The sequence below is a fragment of the Rhinolophus hipposideros genome, assembly GCF_964194185.1.
Source record: "Rhinolophus hipposideros genome assembly, chromosome: 16".
NCBI classification, from domain to species: Eukaryota; Metazoa; Chordata; class Mammalia; order Chiroptera; family Rhinolophidae; genus Rhinolophus; species Rhinolophus hipposideros.
Genome location: NC_138062.1, coordinates 14,519,900 through 14,541,528, shown reverse-complemented (window position 1 = coordinate 14,541,528; position 21,629 = coordinate 14,519,900). Strand labels below are relative to the sequence as shown.

The 21,629-nt window shown below is 37.9% G+C and overlaps 1 protein-coding gene across 2 annotated transcripts in view; it reads left to right on the top strand.

The window, feature by feature from the left end:
• Positions 1-21,629, top strand: part of SLC7A11 (solute carrier family 7 member 11) — a 142,836-nt gene that overhangs the window by 60,905 nt on the left and 60,302 nt on the right. The window contains exon 12 of one of the 2 annotated variants that reach the window (XM_081077957.1): positions 5,774-7,322. The exons of the other annotated variant lie outside the window; for it this stretch is intronic. Within the exon in view, the coding sequence (XP_080934083.1) occupies positions 5,774-5,841 (68 nt within the window). The 3' untranslated portion in view covers positions 5,842-7,322. Of the gene's footprint in view, positions 1-5,773; positions 7,323-21,629 lie in introns of those variants that run through there. 2 annotated transcript variants of the gene reach the window in all.

The following is a 21,629-nucleotide window of genomic DNA, read 5'->3' as shown; positions in this document are numbered from 1 at the left end:
GAGTCTTACTGGGTCTGTTGAGCACCCCTGTCTGACCCCACGACTATAGATAACCTAGAGAAAAAGTTGGTGTGTTTCCCACAACTATGCAGAGCCAAAACCAGTCACTTTGCTCAAATCTCCATAATGATGGAAATTATTCAAATCTGGAGATTCCAAGAGAAGCTATAAGAAAGCCACAGGAGACACTGTCAACAGGGCTGATTAAACAGGAAGAGACAGGGCTGGGTGAGCAGAACCAGAAGAGAGAGATTCTTTGATCCCATATGCGCTGTTGAATAGGAGACCCACAATGAACGATCAGGAAGGAACATGTCACACTAGGAAAGCAGCAAGACCGCTCAGGGGCTCTCCCTGTGTCCAGACTTGATGTGCTGTGGTGACCTGAGTAAGCAAGATGTCTAAGAAAGCGAAGGGGCGAAGCATACAGAAACACACTTTGGAAAAGGCTTTTGTTTCAGACATGGAGGAACAGATGCTGCATAAGAAAGATAGTCATTAAAAAAAAAAAGAAAGAAAAAAGAAAGATCTCAGTAGAGAAATGCATGAATAGTCTCACACACACACACACACACACGTGTGCGTCTGTTGTGGAGATTAGTTCAGACAGCTACAGCAGGACTTCTCCAGGGAGGATGGGCTGGGGAGATGTCAGTTGAACCCCACTGCTTTGTGTGTGAGCACTTCAGACACCTAGGACAGCAGATACCTGTGGTGCCTTCTGTGCCTACAAAAGCCACCCTTCCTTACTACTGATTGATAACTTACTTTTCCATGGTCTGTTTTTCCAGGATCGTTTTACCATATCTCTTTCCTATAAGCATGGATTTTCACTGTTCTTGAGTGTTCCCTTGTGCGCATCTCCATGTAGAATGGGTTGTGACAAGATATAATTTATTTAAGAAGCATTTGTATAGAGTTTACCATTTGCCAGAACTGTACTGGGCCCTTTATAATAAATGGATAGCATAAAAACCAATGTGCTGAGGAAAACAACTTTGGGGAACACTGTTATAAAGCAAATGATGAAAAAAAATATACCTTTTTGGGTGGTATTCAATATGGCCTGGAAGGGGCTAGTAGAGGTGACAAGTCATAAGAGAGGAGGAAGACCCTATGACTAGATGGTCTGGGTCTGAAACCATCAAGAAGGTCGGCTCTGGAGACCCCAGGTCTTCTAGAGTTTGAAGGGTTTCTGTGGAGATTGATTACAAAGGTAAGAGGTGAACAAGCACTAGTGTCCCGGGAAGCTAGAGTCCCAGAGTTCGAGGACTGTTGAGGTAAAATGGCCTCCGAAATCATCTAGCCCCATGGTTCCCACATTTTAGTCTCTATCAGAATTACGGATTTCTGGGCCGCATCTTCAGTTTCTGATTCAGTAGGTCCAGGATGGGGCTTGAAAAGATGCATTTCTAATATCTCAGGTGATGCTAATGTCTCTGTTTCTGTATTCTGGGACCACCAGCCCTTCGCCCCTTCGCTTTCTTAGACATCTTGCTTACTCAGGGCACCACAGCACATCGAATCTGGACACAGGGAGAGCCCCTTAGCGGTCTTGCTGCTTTCCTAGTGTGACATGTTTCTTCCTGAACGTTCAATGTGGGTCTTCTATACACTTTGAGAACCACTCGTCTAGTCCAAGTTTCTCATTCTTTTTTTTTTAATTTATTTGTTATTGAGATATAATTGTCATATAATATTGTGTAAGTCTAAAATGTACGATATGTTGGCTTGAGACATTTATATATTGCAATATAATTACTACAATAGCATTAGCTAAAACCTTATCATGTCATGCACTTCTCATTTCTTTTTTGTGTTGAGAACAGTCAAGAGTTAATTTGAGCAACTTTTATAGTATAGTTTCATTGCCTATAATCGCTATGTTGTGCATTAGATCTCCAGAATTTACTTATTTGCTAGTTGTAAGTTTGCACCCTTAAACAACATCTCCCCAATTCCCTCCGCCCCCAGCCCCTGGCAATCACTAGTCTACTGTTTTCACAAGTTCAGTTTTTCAGATTCTACATATGTTATTGCATACAGTATTTCTCTTTCTCTGCATGACTTATCTCACTTAGCATAATGTCTTCAAGTCCCACCCATGTTGTTACAAATGGAAGGATTTCCTTCTTTCTCATGGCTGAATAATATTCCAGTGTGTGTGTGTGTGTGTGTGAGAGAGAGAGAGAGAGAGAGAGAGAGAGAGAGAGAGAGAGAGAGAGAGAGAGAGAGAGAGAGAGAGAAATCTTATTTATCCATTCACTCACTGATGGACATTCGTGCTGTTTGCAAAGCTTGGCTATTGTGAATAACACTTGAATGAGCATGGGAGTACACACATCCCTTTGATATACTGATTTCAATTCCTTTGGATACATACCCAGGAGTGGGATTGCAAGGACATATGGTAGTTCTAGTTTTAATTTTTTTGAGGAACTACTATATTCCAGAATGGCTGCACCAATTTACATTCCCACCATAGTGTATAAGGGTTCCCTTTCTTTTACATCCTTGCCAAGTTTTGTTATTTCTTTTTTATTTTTTGAAGGGTACAGATTTTTTTTAAATTGCCTCTCTTATATAAGTGTCTAGTTTGAATGTTCCAGGACAGTAGGCCACTCTGCTCCATTCAGCAATCAGGAACCTGGTACCTTTCATCCTGTCTCTATACCCTCTGGGGGTGATGCCTGAACCACTTGGTCACAGCACCATGAATTGAGTTGTGACATCCTAGCATGTGTACGGTGACATCTCTTTATGATTTATTTTGCATTTTCCTGATGATTAGTGATATTGAACACCTTTTCATATACACTAGTTGGCCATTTATTTGTATGTCTTCTTTAGAAAAATATCTGTTCAGGTCCTTTGCCCATTTTTTTAAGTTGGATTATTTTCTTTTTTTGCTATTGAGTTGTCTAAATTCTTTATAGATTTTGGATATTAGCCCCTTATCAGACATATCCTTTGCTGTGCAGCTCTTTAGTTTAATGTAGTCACACTTGTTTATTTTAGTTTTTGTTGCCTGTACTTTTGGTGGCTTAGCCAAGAAATCATTGCCTAGACCCATGTCAAGGATCTTTTTCCCTACGTTTTCATCTAGAATTTTATAGTTTCAGGTCTTACATTTAAATCTTTGATTCATTTCAAGTTACTTTTTGTGAGTGGTGTAAGGTAGGGGTTTCATCCTTTTGCATGTGTATATCCAGTTTTCCCAGCATCATTTATTGAAGAATCTGTCCTTTCCCCATTGTGTCTTCTTGGCAGCCTTATCAAAAATTAGTTAATTTTATAAATGAGGGTTTATGTCTGGGGTCTTCATGCTGTTTCACTGATTTATGTGCCTATTTTTATGCCAGTACCATACTATTTTGATTACTATCGCTTTGTAACATAGCTTGAAATTAGGTGATGTGATGCCTCCAGCTTTTTTCTCTTTCTCAGTATTGCTTTGGTTATGCAGGGGCTTTTGTGGTTTCAGACACATTTTAGTACAGTTGTTCTATTTTTGTGAGAAATGCCATTGGAATTTTTATCAGGACTGCATTGATCTGTAGATCACTTTGGGTCGTAGAGACATTTTCACAATATTAATTCTTCCAATCCAGGAACATGATGTATCTTTCCATTTCTTTGTGTCTTTTTCAGTCTCTTTTATCAGTGTCTTACAGTTTTCAGTATACAAGTCTTTCACCTCCTTGCTTAAATTTATTTCTAAGTATTTTATTGTTTTCAATGCTATTGTATTAGCATTGAAAGTAATTGCGGTTTTTGCAATTATTTTTAAGCTATTAAACTGCAATTACTTTTGCATCAACCTAATAAATGGGATTGCTTTCTTAATTTCTCTTTCAGATAATTTGTTGTTAGTGTACAAACATACAACTGATTCCTGTATGCCGATTTTATATTCTTCAATATTACTGAAGTCATTTATTAGTTCTAACAATTTTTTTAGTGGTGTCTATAGAGTTTTCTATGTATAAGATGTGATCTGTAAACAGAGATAATTTTACTTCTTCCTTTCTGATATGGATGCCTTTTATTTCTTTTTCTGCCCAATTGGCTCTGGCTAGGATTTCCACTGCTATGATGAACCATCTTTGCATTCCTGAGATAAATCTCACTCAATCATGGTGAATCATCCTTTAATGTGTTGCTGAATTCAGTTTGCTAATATTTTTCTGAGAATTTTTGCATTGTACTCGTCAAGGATATTGATCTGTAATTTTTCTTTCTTATAGTGTCTTTGTCTGACTTTGGTATCAGAGAAACGCTGGCCTTTAAAATGAGTTTGGGAGGATTCCTACCTCTTTACGTTTTTTGAACAGTTTGAGAAGTGTTGGTGTTTATTCTTCATTTGGTAGAATTCACCAGTGAAATCATCTGTTCCTGGGCTTTTCTGTGTTGGGAGGCTTTGATGCGTCTGAGCCTCAACCCACCTCAGGAGTGAGGCTCAGGGTAATGGCAGTGTCCCTAGCAATGATAGGTCAGAGCCAGGACCTGAGACCCAAGGGATGGGGCTCAGAGCAACAAGAGTCCATCTCACCAATGATAGTTAAGGTCTTGACCTCAGATGTGGGGGAGTGGGGCTCAGCAGCAGCACAGCCCCAAGCATGGCAGCCAAAGTGTTATTTGGGATTCTGGGGGCAGAGCTCAGAGCAGGGGAGGCTGCCTTGGTAATGGTGGGAGAAAGCCTGACTTGGGGCCAACTGGGCAAAGAGCAGTGGCAGCTCAGGTCTGGTGTATGGTAAGGTGCTGTGGCACCGATTCCCTGAGAGTGGGGCACAGCAACAACCAGGGCACAACCAGGGCAGCAACAACCCTGAGAACATCTCACCTCAGCACTAGCTTTAGCCTCTGGGAATAGATGCAGAGGTGGGAGGCACTCCAGGCTGCTCCATCAGCAGGGATCAGTATGTTGACAATGGTGGGAGACTCTAGCAAACACTGCGAATGTCCACAGTGGGGAAGCTGGCTGGGGACCTCTTGCTCATTCTCCCCTATGGTGAACTTCCTTAGGGCTCTGGCTGGTGGATGGGGTGATGCAGGCAAGTTCCTTTGCTTTCCTATGAGGCCACCTCGATTTTTGAACTCCGCTGTTTTGTTTTGTTTTGTTTTGTTTCCTGTTTCTTCTTTGTTGTCTAGAGCTTTTCCCAAGCTATTTTATTCAGTTTGTAACTGTTTGTTTATTGTTGTTGTTTTGTTATGGGGGGGGAGAAGTGTTGGGACCTTCTAACCCTACACTTTGCTAACATCACTCCGAAGGCCCTCCATCCTGTAACTGAGGCAAATGAGGTCCTGGGAGATGAGGAGCTTTGGTCAATAATACACTACAAGTTTGAGACTGGAAATTTTATTCTGACGCTTCTTCTGATTTTGCTGAGGAATTGGTTGTAATCTCATAGGTGCAAAAACAACAAAGCATTTTAAATTGAATATGAAATGTGTTTTTGAACATTTATTTGTGTCTTGATCCTATTGTCTCAAAATATTTTCAGCCTCCTGGTTCATAAATGACAGTCTTTATTTGAATATAAAATATTAATGTATTCTTGCTGAAAAGCCACCATGGGAAGTTATAGAAGTGACAAATAAATTAATTGAGCATGATAGGATTCTAATGAAGTAAATAATTTTTGAAAGTGCTCTATGAAATAGGTAGTTGTGTGTTTTCAGTATGCAACCCCAAGTAATTCACATTTTGCTGTTTTTTTATGCATTTCTGATTTCTGTACATTTTTAATTTCTCTTCATTATTTCTTTGTAGGCAGAATAACCAGAACATTACAAATAATACTGGAAGTTGTACCAGAAGAAGATTGTCATAAACTATGAATTAATGCATTTGAAATCTTGGCAATCTATCCTTAGCTCAAAGGGCTGAAACAAAATATGGACATTCACTTCATTTTATGAAAATCCAGAGGATTTCAACTTTGGTGATGGACTTAAAGGAATCGGTTATTTCTATTCAGATCTTGTAGCGTATTTGCACTGGTTTCTAAGAAATTTAGTAATAACTCCATGTAGTTACAGAAAGCTAATATGCAACCCTACCATGATTTCACATGATTCTTGAGTCTCTGATATTTACCAGTTGAGATTAGGGGAAAAGGCTATGGAATGGACAGTTACTTCAGTGGTCTTTCTCTATAACATAGCTTATCATGCCTAAGAAACTTCAAATTGAAGACTGAGATGTTTTCTGTATATATGGGTTTTGTAAAAACAATTTTTACATGCTATAGATGACCATACTGTGAAACGTGTTTCTTACTCTTCTGGAGAAAGAAAAAAGAAAGGCATACGTCATCGTTATGGATAGAGGAAAGAAGGAAATTTATTTTTCATTGGCATTGCATTACATCCCCTTAGATACCAACTAGACATCACTCATCTTTTAATGGATGTTACTCAGAGCATTTTGAACAAAGGACAGAGGGAATAGTCCTAATTTTAATGAATGTATTAAACAAAAGCTTCTTTTCTAATAGAGGCTGTTGTTTATGAGACAAATTCAGAAATTATGTTTAAGTGAAAATCCTTGAGAATTTATTATGTTAGGATTTTTTTTTCCACTCATCATCAGAAGTTACATGGTTATGTGCCATTGTGTTTTCACGGCAGCCCATTTGATCAGGAAAGGATGTAACACCTTTCTTACAGCAAAGCAATAATCAATTTGGTATTAAATCCTCATAAGCACGATCACCTGTTTCATGAATAATTTACCGTTGATAAATATATCTAAATATGTGCATTTTCAAATCTTCAAATTACAATATCAATGTAAGGCAGGAATCACCAAAAAAGAAAATGCCCAAAATATTATGTTCAACCATATAATCAGATCTATATGCACTGTTAGTAATTCCGAACAATTTTTTTATTTTTACATGGTGATGAATTTTGACAGGTTGTACATTTCCTTTGTACATTTTATATTCTGTTAAAATGTCTCTTCGGATAAAACTGTCCAGATCAATTAGGAAAAGGCATGTATTTACATAAAAATTGAGGAAGAAATGTCACTGCTAAATAAGATTTACAACTGACGTTTATAAAAATTTTCCACTTTCATATCTAAGCTTTGTCAGTAATTTCCTCACCTTAATTATCATTCCACTTGCAAAAGAGATAACTGATAACAGATTCACTGAAAGAAGGAGAAACTGTGCCTGAATATGTTTATCCAGACAGGTGTTATTATACTAGGTTTGGACAATACTGTGGAATTTTCAACTGACAGTAATATCATGATGCAATTTGTTAACTATTGTTTACACACATCTAAGATTAAATAGTCATAGCCAGAGTATGTTTCATTCTTTAATTTTTTTGTCCATTTGAAATAAGAATTTTTGAAAGAATTGCACTGACTAAAATCATTAAGAGAAGATGTAGAGTTCACAGACAATTGACCAACAGTAATGATAATTTATAATTTCAGTCAATATCAATTCATTAATTTCAGTTTTTGCTCTTGATAACATTTAAAACATATCCAAGATTGACATTTTGTCAGCGAAACCTGGTATTTGGGTCCCTAAGTGAATTCATAAAGGTCCTCTTTTTGTCTTATCATCAGGGCTTAAAATTTTATCTGTAGTCTCTATTTCCTATATACTTATCCACATTTCTGCCCACTATATTGTTTCTGGAGGTAAAATAGATTTCCTTTATATTTCTATTTTTCACAGTCTAGGCCCATATAATCTAAACCTGAAAATTTTCCTGTTTTTTTTGTCTAATGAAAAAAAAAAACAAAACACGGTAAAGTCTCCTGTTAATGTGCTTATACCAACAGGGGCAGACAGGTCTCCTCGTTTTATTTATTTGTTTATTTTTGGTTCCAGTTTCTCTTTGCATATGTCATTGTACAAGCTAACTAGAATACATATTCACCATTTTTTCCATCATTATCAACAGTGTTTTTTTCATTGTTAACTTTCTAGTCCCACTGTCATACCATTTTAAGCGGACAGAAAGTCATTCAGTAATTTTTAAAGAAAGTGGTGAAGATTAACTTATTCTTCAACTTATTTTTAGGATACATCATGACAAGACACAGGTTTTCTGTCATAAGGGAATCCATATTCACAATGGTTCTTCAGAATGGTATCATGTCCTAGAAAAGATGGCAGACTCCAGTACCAGACACTAACATTAGCTGTGTGGATGCACACATGTGCATGTGTGCTTGTCCTGTGTCTCCCCCGCTCCTGCTGGCACAAAATTAGGACAAATTATTAGGTTACATTAGAAATGCACGACAGTTTAACACTAAAATACGTACATTGAAACCAATTTCCAGATTATCTTTGTGTGCCTGGTAAAATTGTTTCCCCAATTGCTATTTGATGTATCAGCAGACAGTTAACATCGGTCTAGTTACATCCCTCAACAGAATTCTTCATGAACTGTAATCAGTCTTCAGGAAACTCATTATTTTATCTCTATTTGCAGACGAATATAATGCTAAGGAAGGGAGCGTCTTTGACCTATAGTTGATTCCTTATAATTGAGGTAAAGATTATGAAAAGATAGAAAACTAAAGGTCAGAGTAGCAGGAAATGAAAGTAGTATATGATTGGAGGTAACAATATTTGGGCATAATTTATTATGCAGTGCAGTCAGAGAAATATTAGAAATTAGTTGTCTGCTGGATATTCCTGAGAAGCTACTGAAACATAAGCTTCACTGCCTCTCACTGAGATATGCCCCTTCCAAGGTCCTATACCTAATTTTGTATTAATTTTATTGAAAAAGATCAGCAAAATGGCCCTACAAAATCTGCATTCATCCTTGTGAGTTAAGTACAATACTCCCATTACTTTTTCTATAGAAATAAGCATGGGTGTTTGTAGGATGTATTTTTAAGATTTTTATTAAAATATGCATAACTTGCAATGTTATATTAATTTCGGGTGTACACAATAGTTATTCAACATTTATTTACCTAAAGAAGTGGTCTCCGTAAGTCCAGCAACCTGTAGGATATATTTTTAAATAAAGTTGTGAGTTAGTTGAAGTATCTATCTCTACATAAGTGCCTTTCTCATAATATATGTTATGTGATATATAAGGAGAGTTTCACCTTTGACATAGTTAATATGTCAGTTCTGAGTGATGGAAAAACAATGAGTAGGATTGTTGTTGTAGCTCTTTTTCTTAGTTTCGAAAGAAATAGGAGAGATTTGGGATTTGAATGCCGATGAGTCAAGAAATTTACTTTTTCTTAAATATAATCTTGCTTCATTTTCCCCTAGATGATATGCTGTGTGTTGGTGCTGGTAATGTTTACAGAGTTACATACGACCTTCCTAACCAAAGTCAGGAATTAAAGTGTGTCACTGTGTAACTGACAACAAGCTCGTGGTGGATGTAAATTAGAGTAAATAATGAATCATCCTGACAGCCTCCGTTTACAATATTTATAGGTAAAAGAATTATTACCTATAAATGTTTTTTAGGGTAATATTCCCATAAGCAGTATTTTTAATCTTTCTCAATATCTATATTATAATACCTAAAAGTGTAACCTCTAGGTAGTATTTGTAATAACAGAAAATTTTAACAGCAAATTTTTGGAGATAATCCTTTCTTCTTTTTTTGTTGCATTTTCAATTTAGTTGGCATTGAAAAGTAAATGCTTGGTCTAGTTTTCGATTTGATTTAAATTCACAAAGGCATAAATCGTGGTCTCACAGAACATTCACCAGTTCTTCATATGTTGTGAGATAATTGTCCTTTACAACCTCATAAGGCTATTAACTTGAACTTTTTGAACCATTTCTCTCTTTTCTTGCATGAATCGGTGATTCCCTTTGTGTTGTTTTTTTGGCATGATATCCTCACGATAGGAGTGGGCCTTAATTTGAATTTACACAACTACTGATATTCTTAGTAAGAGATTAACCACTTAGGTTTACTTTGTTGGTAGTCCCTGCCCCACTTCTCGGTTACCATTGGCTTTAAAAGACCACTGGAGGATGGTTACAGTCTCCAAATAATTGTTTGTTATACGTGTGTATTTCAGCTAGGAGGATGGCGGGTCATTTATAGTATCAATAACTGTCTTAACTGCTTTATAGATAACAATTCTCTCAAGAAACTGTGGAGCACTCGGCACGTGATCACCCTGCAGGTGACTGCAGTTGAAAGCGAACATACTTTTTTTCCCTCAGCACATGCACTACTGATTTTGTTCTTAAAGTATGGCTTCCCAATGAATTAATTTATTGGTTAGAAGACCTGCTTGCTGAGTCCTTATTAGCTCTTGCTGAAGCCTCTGCAGGCCGTGCGGAAAGCTAGAGGAACAAAAAGACTAACGCACAGTTATGTCTTTTGCAGCAGTGACTGTATTTTTGAGCACCCTGTACCACAGGGTATTTGGCACAGCGTCTGGTGGGAAACCACATCCGGCCTCTGTGTGTTACAGCTGTTACGGCTGAGATGTGAGTGGTTCGACATAAATGAGATTGTGAGCACAGATCTCCCTCACACCTGCTAATTCTTTGGCGCACGCTCAGAAGCATAGTCATCTCACACGAGAGGCAATTCTAGGGTTGACCTGTCTGATTTCAGAGGATTTCTGAGTTCTTCTTTCCCTGGCATTTTTCCTTCCTTCCAAATTTCCGTTGACAGACTAATGTAATATAAAGAATAGTTTATAAAAAGTAGAAAATAGTTTGGAGAAATGAAACACAGATTGTTTCAAATGAATGAATGTACTCGTATGCTTATAACAGAATAGGAATGATCTGCATTAAACTACTGTGTATGCTCATACTTTTAAGCACCACTACCACATAGTACTTTTAGTTGTTCTAGAAGCAAAAAACCAATATGTATAACTACGGTACCACACGAACCATAAGAATCCTCCACATTTTTTTAGGTAGTCTCGGATTATTTTGATCCTTCCTTGGAGAAACGTTTTACCTAATAGGTTCCCCTTTATGACTCCCCCTTTATGACTTAAAGACGTCCCCTTTATGACGTCTGGAGCTAAGCTGTTAATACTTATATCTTGAAAACCAGGTTCTTCTTTTGACATTACTCATGTTCAGAGAGTGGCCTGTCACTTAACTCGGAGGCTATTTGGGGCCAATGCCTGTTGTGGGGACAGAGCCCCAGAAAGCAGTTTCCAGGCTCTCAGCCTCATGTGGAGAGGTGCTGGCTCGGATAGTGGATGGCCGTCAGCTGTGGCTGGTTGGCCCTCAGCTGTAGCCATGAAGCCATTGTCACTGATATAACTGCCGCGGCTACGGAGGGGAGCCGAGGAGAGTGAAGAAGGAGACTGAAGGAGAGTAAGGAGAGTCGAGGAGAGTTGGTCGATTGGCAGCAAAGTGGACAGCAGGTCGCACGTCGTGTAAACCCAGCCTCCAGTGAGACCATAGTGGTATGACTTCCCTACCTATGGCCCCGTGGGTGTTCCTTTTTGGCCTCACCATGTCCTGGGTTCTTATGTGGGGAGCGGGAGCAGAGACCCCGCAGGCCGCCCCGCCGGACACCCCGCACGAAGCCTCTGTTCAAAATAGCCGCTTAGTTTGAGCACAGGCATTTGACCCCCCCACCCCCACACAACACACACACAATTCTGTCTCTTTGTAAATTGATTGTAGCTTAACAGCAAGGAGTTTTCAGTGGTACCGCTCCGACAGTTTGAGAATTGGTGAACATAAGCGTCAGATGTGCTAAACTTGCGTAGATTACTACTGTGATATAAAGTGTCTTCTTCCTATGCCAAACTGGTGAACAGCTAGTTGTGTTTTCCTGATGTGAAATATTGGCTACTTGTGGCTTTCTAATAAACACAAGTCAGAGGAAGGCAAGCCTCGGGCCTCGTAGACTCAATGCTTGGAGAACTTAATGTGTCCCATTTGTTGACAAAGATTTGACTCTAGATTTTACGGAGCTTGCTTTTGCTTATCATAGAGTGGGTTAGATGCACTGGAGTGCTTATCGTAGAGCAGGGTGCACTGATAGAGATGGCTTTTAGTTACTGACTCCGAATTCATCTCATGATGAATCTTCCATGCCTTTTTATAGTAAATGTATCTGTTTACTTTATAAAAATGGGTTTAGTGAGCTTTGTGTTAAAATTTGACCTCGTAACAGTAACTTTTTCAATTATCAAGGGGGTAGAAAAGTCCGTATGAGTGTCGTTATGTTCCTATTAACATGTTAGTAGGCACTATATATGAATGTATTTAAATGCCTTTTATATCCTATGGCAAGCATCGGTAATTGGCACCAATGGAATCAGTCTAACCCAGTGGGAATGTGGTAATAAGATCATTCTGGAGTGTTGTGCTGGCAGCCATCTCTTTGATCTGTGTTCAAATTGTACTTTGTAGACCAGTTATACCCCTTTAACTTGGATCTGGAATGCATTTGTCCTGACCTTGTACCTTACCCTAATTAAGGGGTGGGGGAATAGTGGGTTTGGCCATGTGACCTAAACTACAAGCACAGGGAAGCCCAGCAAAGGAACAGTGAGCCTCAGAATCCTGGGTGGTCCTCCTCTGTAACAGGGTGTTTCCCTCTGTCATGTGATAATGAAACTTGGTAGAGGCGATTGGGTGTGTTTTATACAAATTTTTCACATGTCTTATGTTGATAAATTCTTAAAGAGCAAGTTCTTTTTCTGCACCTACATTCCAATCATATCCGGAGTATTAAGATATTTAACTCTGAGAATGTAAGTGGTGCAGAGGGACTTTTATTTGTGGATGGTGTTGTATTTCTTAGGATTCGCTGGCACTGATGCCTATCCCAGCATGTGATATGTGAAATAAAGTGGATTTTTCTACAGCTTAATGATTTCCCTCTGGGGGGAGTTCTGGTGCAGCAATCACACTGCCAGATGGTGTTTATGGGCTATTTGTATAAGTGGTAAGATACTATGAAATAAGTGTGATTTCATCTGGTGGAAACTCTTAGCGCATGTGTTTTTGTATGGAGTAAATTTTGGTGCAATATGATGTCACTTAATTTTGTATTGAATTTCATTTCAGTTGTGTTTATGTGTATATATATATATATATATATATACACACATATATACTATATATATACATATATATATACTTGTCATGCTTCTGGCTGCTTCAATTTTTGTATATATATTTTTGTACATATTTTTACTTGAAAATATTTTAAGTGGAAATTAAATAAACATTTGATAATTTACATAATAAAAATGATGTTTTGATTTTTTTAAAAAAAACTATATATTTCCTTAAATTGAAGGTTTGGGTTTTAATGATTAGATTGATCTATCACTGATTCTGATAATATGTTAGAGTCTCCCACTTACCAATTTCCTGCACTAAACTGAAAATGGTGACAGACTCATTAAACACTGCAGACGCTCTTCTTTTTTGTGGCCTATATCCATCTACCCTCTTGTCCAAAATATCTAGCATCTTCTTCTGTTTTCACCTGTCCTACTTCAGTCTTATTTCTTGCCTCTTAACAAAAGTTTCATTTATTGTCTTTCTCTCAGCCTTTGTTTCCCCAGAATGTTGTTTCTGAAACGCAAATACTATAAAAGTCTTCAATGGTTTCACATTTTATTTTATATTTCTTAATGGATGGATAAATTTCAAACTCCTCTGTATAACTTTCTGTATAGCTTTCTGTAATCTGTCACCTTTTTTTCTCCTGCTACAAATGACCACTTCTATGTTCTTTGCAGCCATATTAAATGTCTTTTCAGTAGTTTAATAAAGAAAAGATGCCATCATCTCATTTGACACACTGCAGAATCTTACAGGAATTTTATTTTCCTTCCTCATTCCTATCTCCTGACTCCCCACATTGCAAACTTCTACCCAACATTTGAGACTGAATTCAAAAGTCACCTCTTCTAAAAACTTTCCCCAAGCTGGTTCAGGACCTGACCCCTGAACGCCTTCATTATCTGGGGCATAACTTTTTATGTACCTGTTGGTCATTCCTATATCTTTTTGGAAAATGTCTATTCAGGTCTTCTGCCCATTTAAAAAATAAATTTTAAAACGGACATTTCATGCTATTGAGTTATATGAGTTCTTTATATATTTTGGATATTAACCCCTTATCAAATATGGTTTGCTAATATTTTCTTCTGTCCTGTAGGTTGCCTTTTCCTTTGTTGCTTGTTTCTTTTACTGTGCAAAAACTTTTCTTTTTAATGTAGTCCCATTCATTTATTTTTGCTTTGGTTGCTTACGCTTTTAGTGTCGTCTACAAAAATAATTAATTGCCAAGACCAATGTCAAGGAGATTTTTCTCTCTTTTTTATTCTAGGAGTTTTATGGTTTCAGGTTTTACATTTAAGTCTTTAATCCATATTGAGTTATTTTTGCTGAGTGTGTAAGATAAGGGTCCAGTTTCATTCTTTGCATGTAGATATCAACTTTTCCCATCACCATTTATTGAGGACTATTCTTTTTCTCCAGAGAGTATTTTAGATTAGTCTGTCAAATACTAGTTGTTAATTCTTCTGATCCATGAACATAGGATATCTTTTCATTTATTTGTGTCTTCTTCAGTTTCTTTCATCATTGTTTTATAGTTTTCAGCGTACAGATCTTTCGCTTCCCTGATTAAATTTATTCCTAAGTAGTTCATTGTTTTTGATGCTATTGTGAATAAGATGGTTTTCTTTATTTTCTTTTCAGATAGCTTGTTATTAGTGTACAGAAACACAGTAGATTTTTGTATGTTGACTTTGTATTCTGAAAGTTGACTGAATTCATTCATTAGGTCTAATAGTTTTTTTTTTTTTGTAGAGTAGTGAAAGTTTACTAAATATATGATCATGTGATCTACAAAGACAGTTTTATTTCTTCCTTTCTGATTTGGACTTCTTTTATTTCTCTTTTTTGCCTAATTGTCTGGCTAGGACTTTCAGTGCTATGTTGATTAGGAGTGTTGAGAGTGAGTGAGAATACTTCTCTTATTCCTGATCTTAGAGGAAAAACTTTCAACGTTTCACCATTAAGTATGATGTGAGCTCTGGTTTGTCACTTATCACATTTATTGTGTTGAGGTATTTTCCCAATTTGTTGAGAGCATTTTTCATAAATTCATGTTCTATTTTGTCACATACTTTTTCTGCATCTATTGAGATCATATGATTTTTATCTTGCATTCTGTTAATGGAGTGTATCACATTCATTGATTTGCATATATTGTACCATCTTTGCACACCACATGGTCATTGCATATGATCCTTTTAATGTGCGAGTAAATTTGGTTTGCTAGTATTTTGTTGAGAATTTGTGAATCTGTGTTCATCAGGCTGAGCTCCCTAGCCACATGATGTCACTGGCTAGACTCTGTTCAGTCTGAGCTGCAGTCTGGGCTTCATGGTTGGACAGTCTACTGCCTATGCTCCACTCTAGGGCAAGGTCTCTGGCTGGCATCCCTGGTGAAGTAAGGCTGCATTGCATTTGGGTGGGGCTGGAGGCTGTGCTGCATGGTCAGGCGGGGTTGCTGTCCAAGATCCCTGGATGGGTGGGACTCCATGATTGGGCAGGATAGCTAGCTGGGCTCTCTGCCTGGAGGAGGCCGCTTCCTGTGCTCAGCAGTGGGAGGTACTGCAGGCTTGGGCTCCAAGGCTGCCTCGGTCCCTGTTTGGGTTCCCTTGTAGATGGGGATGGAAGTTATGCTCTTTAGTTAGGGAGGGCTGCTTGGCTTTCTGCCCGAGAAAAGTTTTAGGATGGGCTCCACAGCTGTCCAGGGTCTCTGGCCAGGCTTGCTTGTCAGGCAGTGCTGGAGGCTATGTCGAGCAGTTGAGTGGAGCTGCTGACTTGCCTCACTATCTGGGTAGGATCGTAGAACGGGCTCTGCCACTGGGACAGCCCACTGGCGTTGTACCCAAACTGGGCAGAACTGCTGACACAGCTCCCTGGCCAGACAGGGCCACTGGCTTGGATCTAGAGATGGTCAGAACCGTTGTGTGGGATGTAAGGTCAGGCACCACTGCCAGCAGGAATGCTGTCTGCCGAGATTTGCACATTTGTTATTGTGAGACCTGCTCCTTAACTGATCCCACCCACCCCCGTGATCTTTGTGATGCATTACCTAAATTGGCTTTCTGGGAAGCTTCCTGGAAGGTTGGGGAAGCTGGGTGTCTACCTCCAGCTCTCCTTTACCCAGTGGAGAAATCATAGGCCACGGGGGACCCCTCGGTGCAGGATTGTGTGGCCTGAAGGAGTGGAGATATGGTCAAAATGAAACCATTCCTCTTACCCTACTAATGCAGTTTTTCTTGTTTCTTTGTGGTTCAAGGGAGTGTGCTTCAGCATCACCCCAGGTTCTGGATCTTCACAAAGATGCCTTGTCTATGAATAGTTGCTAGTTACTCTTTCCAGGAGGGGAACTAAGTCAGGAACCATCCATTTTGCTGTCTTGCTCTGATACAGTTTTCCACACCGAGGTTTCCCTTACCTGAAGTTCCATTTCCAGATGTTTCTCTACACACTTATAGTGATATATTGATTTCCTTAAAAGAATAATTTGATGTCATCCAGGTATGCCTAATGATAAGAAAAGGGTTAATGTAGAAAGTCTGTGATTATTAGTTAAACACTTTCTCAAATTAAAGCTCTCAGATTTCAGTGAGGGAATATTGAATCGAACGACTGAAAGGGCAGAAGAAATTGAACACTGGTTCAGTTTTGTAATAGATGTTATTTATCATTTTTATTAAACTTTGTATTAACCATGTGCATTGTATTGACTAGGATACTCCTCACCACTCTCTATGAATAAGACAGATGACGAGTCTTACTTCCATTTTTGGATTAAGAAAATGAGTCCAAAATTGCTAAAATGGGTTGTCTTGAGCAATAGAGAAAGTCAAAGAGGTCAGATTAGAAATTCTGATTATTAAATCAGTCTTAAATTTCAGACTATTGAATCAAACCATCTCCTAGGTGAAAACAGTTTGTTTTATGTATAAGTCATCGGTCATTAAATATTTACTTTGTAACTCCGGTATGATTAACAATACATTTTATGATATGTACCATGATTCTTTAGCTCTAGACACTCACAATAAGTCAGCTTGGATGAATAAGAATATATAATAAGCCACAGGAACACATTTAATACAGTGTGTGATTAGCCGTGAAATGTGTTACAACTGAAAATGCATGAAAGGATGAAAGTGTTGGGCTTTGCATTTGTTTTTAAACATTTGGAGGGTAGAAGTTGATTTTGGATGGTGGTGTGTGTGTGTGTGTGTGTGTGTGTGTGGTGTAGTTTAAAGTTTGAGAAAAGGCATGCATGCAAAGCATACTGTTTTTGGTTTATAGAAGAGTCAAATCTGAGTCAAGGATAGTAAATACAGAAGTGGTGACTGTGTTATGTCCACTTATAGCAGAGCCTTTAAATCAGGAAAATGACTTTGATCTGAAGATGGAAGCCACTGAAGGCATTTCTGAGTGGAATACTAAGGTTAAAGTAGCAAGTAAGGAAGGTTATATTATCACCTCTGCTAGAGAGATAATGAAGAAAAATCTGGGATCAGCAAAATCTAACTGATGAGCTTTTGCAATAAGCAGGCATGAACTGTAGATTAGGACTGGAGATAAAAGGGCAAATGAACGAGCAATTCTGGAAACAAACAAACCAACCAACAGGTCTTTGTGCCTGACTTACTGTGGAAGAAGAAGAAAAAGAGACATCAGAGGTGTCTCGTCGGTTTCAAGCCCGAATGAGCTGATAAATAAAGGAAACATGTGATTGAAATAGTCAGGTTTGGTGGTAGACTTCTGATTTCCTTTTATGAGGTGGTTGGAGATCGGAGCACACTCTCATTTATGAAGTGCTGGGTTGGAGGTAGTGAAAATCTCATCTGGATACATCTCTGATCATTAGATGATGGGCAAGAGCTCAAGTGAGGGCAGAGGACTTGAGATACATATTTTTAATATTCTTGGGAAGGCTTATAAATATCACTTCTCTTCCTCACTTGAATTATAAGTCAATTAAGACATAAGTCAAAATTGTAAGGCAGGTAGGAGAACAAAATATCACTTTTATTGCTGATACAGCTAATGTAGAAGTATGCGATTCATGGCTATGGGCAGGTGGGATTTTTAATATTGAACTCTACAGTTAGAAAGACTTGCTTATCCCCTCCTAGGCAGCCTTGTGCCACTAACTACATACAAATTTGCTTAATCCTTATGACACCTTTATAAAGTCCACCTTATTATGAAGATACCGAGGCAAGTTGGAGTCATGTAGTATGTCTATGGTCACATAGTAAGTGTCTGACACATTTTAGATATTTTTAAATAAATGAATTTTTAAATTATTCCTATTCTCTGACCACTAAATGTTTTCTTTCCAGTCTCTTTATAAGTGTTGAAATTTATTTGCATACTGGGAAAAAGCAGAAGAAACGTCCATCAATAGGAGGATTGATGATGGATATTACTGGTTCTTGAGGAAATCTATGGGTCACAGGGTATACTGATATTTATCTGAATAAAACGTACCTAGCCGTGAGGAGATGTGAAGGATGGAAGTATAATTTGGGAGGTTCTCTCACCACAGGGAAATTCTGTCACTAGTAAAGCAATTCAAGTCAAATTACAGGCCTCATTTCTACAGTCCTGCCATGAAGCCATAGCTAATAAATGTAAATTTACTTCTAATTAACAACTGCACCTTCCCCTTAGTTTCTTGATTTTAGATATTTTTGTTTTCACATGGGTGGAGAGGGAGTGAGCAGTGGACAGAATAACAGGGAGATTTGGAAGAATTACCAATTTTATTTGGAGATTTTAACACTTCCTCAGAAATTGTTCAGATTGAACTGACAAGACATGAAGTTATAGAATGTTTGAAAATCACAATCATATTATTAATTATACATTTATATAGAATTATTTATGTTTATAATTATATGAATATTTTTATATTAAATAATATATATATTTAATATCTGATAAAGAAATACTATTTTTGAGCACCCATGGATCATTCACAAAAATTAAATTTCTATTGGGACTAAGTGAAAACCAACTAAATCTCAAGGAATCAATCTCTGGAGACTATAATAATAATATAGCAAAATTAGAAATCAATAATAAAGAGATAACTTTAAAAAGTCTGTATATCTGTAACCTTCAAAATAGACTGCTAGGAGACTGCTTGGTTAAAAAAAAAAAAAACATACTTAGAACTAGATGATAATGAAGAAACCAGCAAGCCAGCATTTTTATGTTACAGCTAAAGCATTTTGAGAAAGAAATGTAGAAGGCAAGGGGAGTGGAGATGTGGATACAGGGGGGAAATAACAATAACAACAGCACAACATCAACAAGACCCTGAGAGGGATATGCAGGCTGACCAAGCAGAAGGATCACGACCGGGAGGACGACTTAGTCATATTTTTAAAAGACAGTAGTTTTGAATGAGTTAACTGCTATACTGCAATGATGATGTGTTCCATGAAAACCAGTTTTTAGAAAGGAAGGGGAGTCAATAGGAAATTAAATTGATGTTATGAGTTGCGATAGAAATGCACGTACCAGTGAAATCATTGTCAATGCATGCTGTAAAATTCCACAACGTTTTCAGTTATTTATGCACCTGAAGTCCGTAAAAGAGAGGGGGAAAAAAGAAAGAAGAAGAATGAGGATGATTAATTTGCCATGGTAGCAAGGGAAGGCCATCTCAGTGGTGGATTACTTAATTGCCTGTCCCACTATCAAAGAAATTTATTCCTGTTTTCTAGATTTCAGAAGGAGCCAAGCATAGACCAAACTTTTTAATTTCTCAGTTTGCCCGGCATGTTCTCTGACCTAATAATCTGAAGTTTCCAGATAGTGTAATTTTCAAACACTAATATCCATGAATCATAAGATAGTCTCCACCATTTTTCTTTAACGCTATAGTAAGTGAAGCAACAAAAAGAGGTCTTGAGATGGGCTTATTACCTTTTAGCTATATAATAAGATAAATGTGACTGTGGAAGACCATTCCGAAGACTTTCATTTGAGTTTCACTATGAATATGGATTTTAAATTACTGATTTTTCCTATAAAATCTTTTTCCTTCATTTACCAAATGCAAGTCTTTTCTGCGTCATACAAGTGCAAAGGTAATTTATACTTTTAAACAGGAAATTTACCATTGAAACCCTGATTCACTTTGTACAACATTTTCTATCTTAGATGGATTTTCCAGGTTATAAATAACTGAATGAGTTGTGATGTTTTAAAACATGCCTTAAAAATTTCCTTCCCTGGTGACATGTTTTTTATTACAGTTCCTCAATATCATTCCAACTTGCTATTAAGTAAATCCCTTCCCTTTGCTAGAAACAGATTTTTTTATACATGTACAGTATTATATAGTTTAATTCAATAATTTAGTTCATTCATCAAATAATTAGCCAAGTTGAGTGTTATATACTGAAAGATTAAACCATAGGTTTTCTCAAGTAATTAGCAGTCTGATGAAAAAGAGACCCATAAATTGATAGAAGACAGTGTTTTAAGGGACAGACAGAGGCAGATGCAGGGCATTATGGGAGCTTTTAATAGTCACTCCTGATCCCACTTATGGAGATGTGATCCTGGAGGGATGATTCATAAAGTAGGATTAAAGGCTAACCAGGCAAAGGGGCATGGAAGGGTTGGGACTATGGAAAGCGTTCCAGCTACGAGGTGCAACATGTGTAATGTCAAGGAGGAGAAATTATACGGAGTTCACAAGGACCTCAAGCTGTGTTTGAGCCAGAAAGAGAAGCATCGGGCTGGAGAAGCAGGCAAAGGTCAAGCTGTATGGGACCACATAGGCCTCGATGAGCAATCTTTCTATGATTCCTTTGGGAGATAAGCAAGGGGAAACTGTCAGAAAATGCTCTATTAGCAGAGACTAGATTCTAGAGCATCGTGTAAGAAAGGTTACAATAAGGAGACCGTGAGTGTTCTAGGTAAGAGATGATGAGAACCAAACCTGGGCTGTGGACAGAGAGACTGACGGAGGGGGTGTATTGGTTTCCTAGTGCTGCTATGATAAATTACTACATACTTAGTGGCTTGCAACGACGTAAATGTGTTGTCTTAGAGTTCTGAGGGTCAGAAGTCTGACATGGGCCTTATAGGGCTAAAATCAAGGTGTCAGCAGAGTTGTGTTCCTTCTGGTTGCTTTAGGGGAGAATCTATTGCTTTGCCTCTTCCAGCTTTCCTGCATCCCTTGGCTCATTGCCTCCCCTTTGCATCACTCTGACCTCCGTTTCTGTTGTCCATGACCCTCCTGCCTCCCTCTCACAATGGCTGTGATCATATTGGGTTCGGTTCACCCAGATAATGCAGGATAATCTCATTTCAGAATCCTTAACTTAATCACATCTGCATTGCTTTTGCCACGTAAGGGAATGTATTCATAGTTTGAGGGATTAAGCTCTAAGCATCTTTGATGGCCATTATTCCATTCACCACAGAGGCCAAATTGAAAAAGTACTTGGGAGGACTTGATAATTTATGAAGATGATGTGGAATGAGTGAAAAAGAAAGTAAAAAAAAACAAAAAAACAACAACAAAAAAACCTTGCAGGTATTTAACTTAACTGATTTTAAGATAAGAGATCATCAACTGAAATG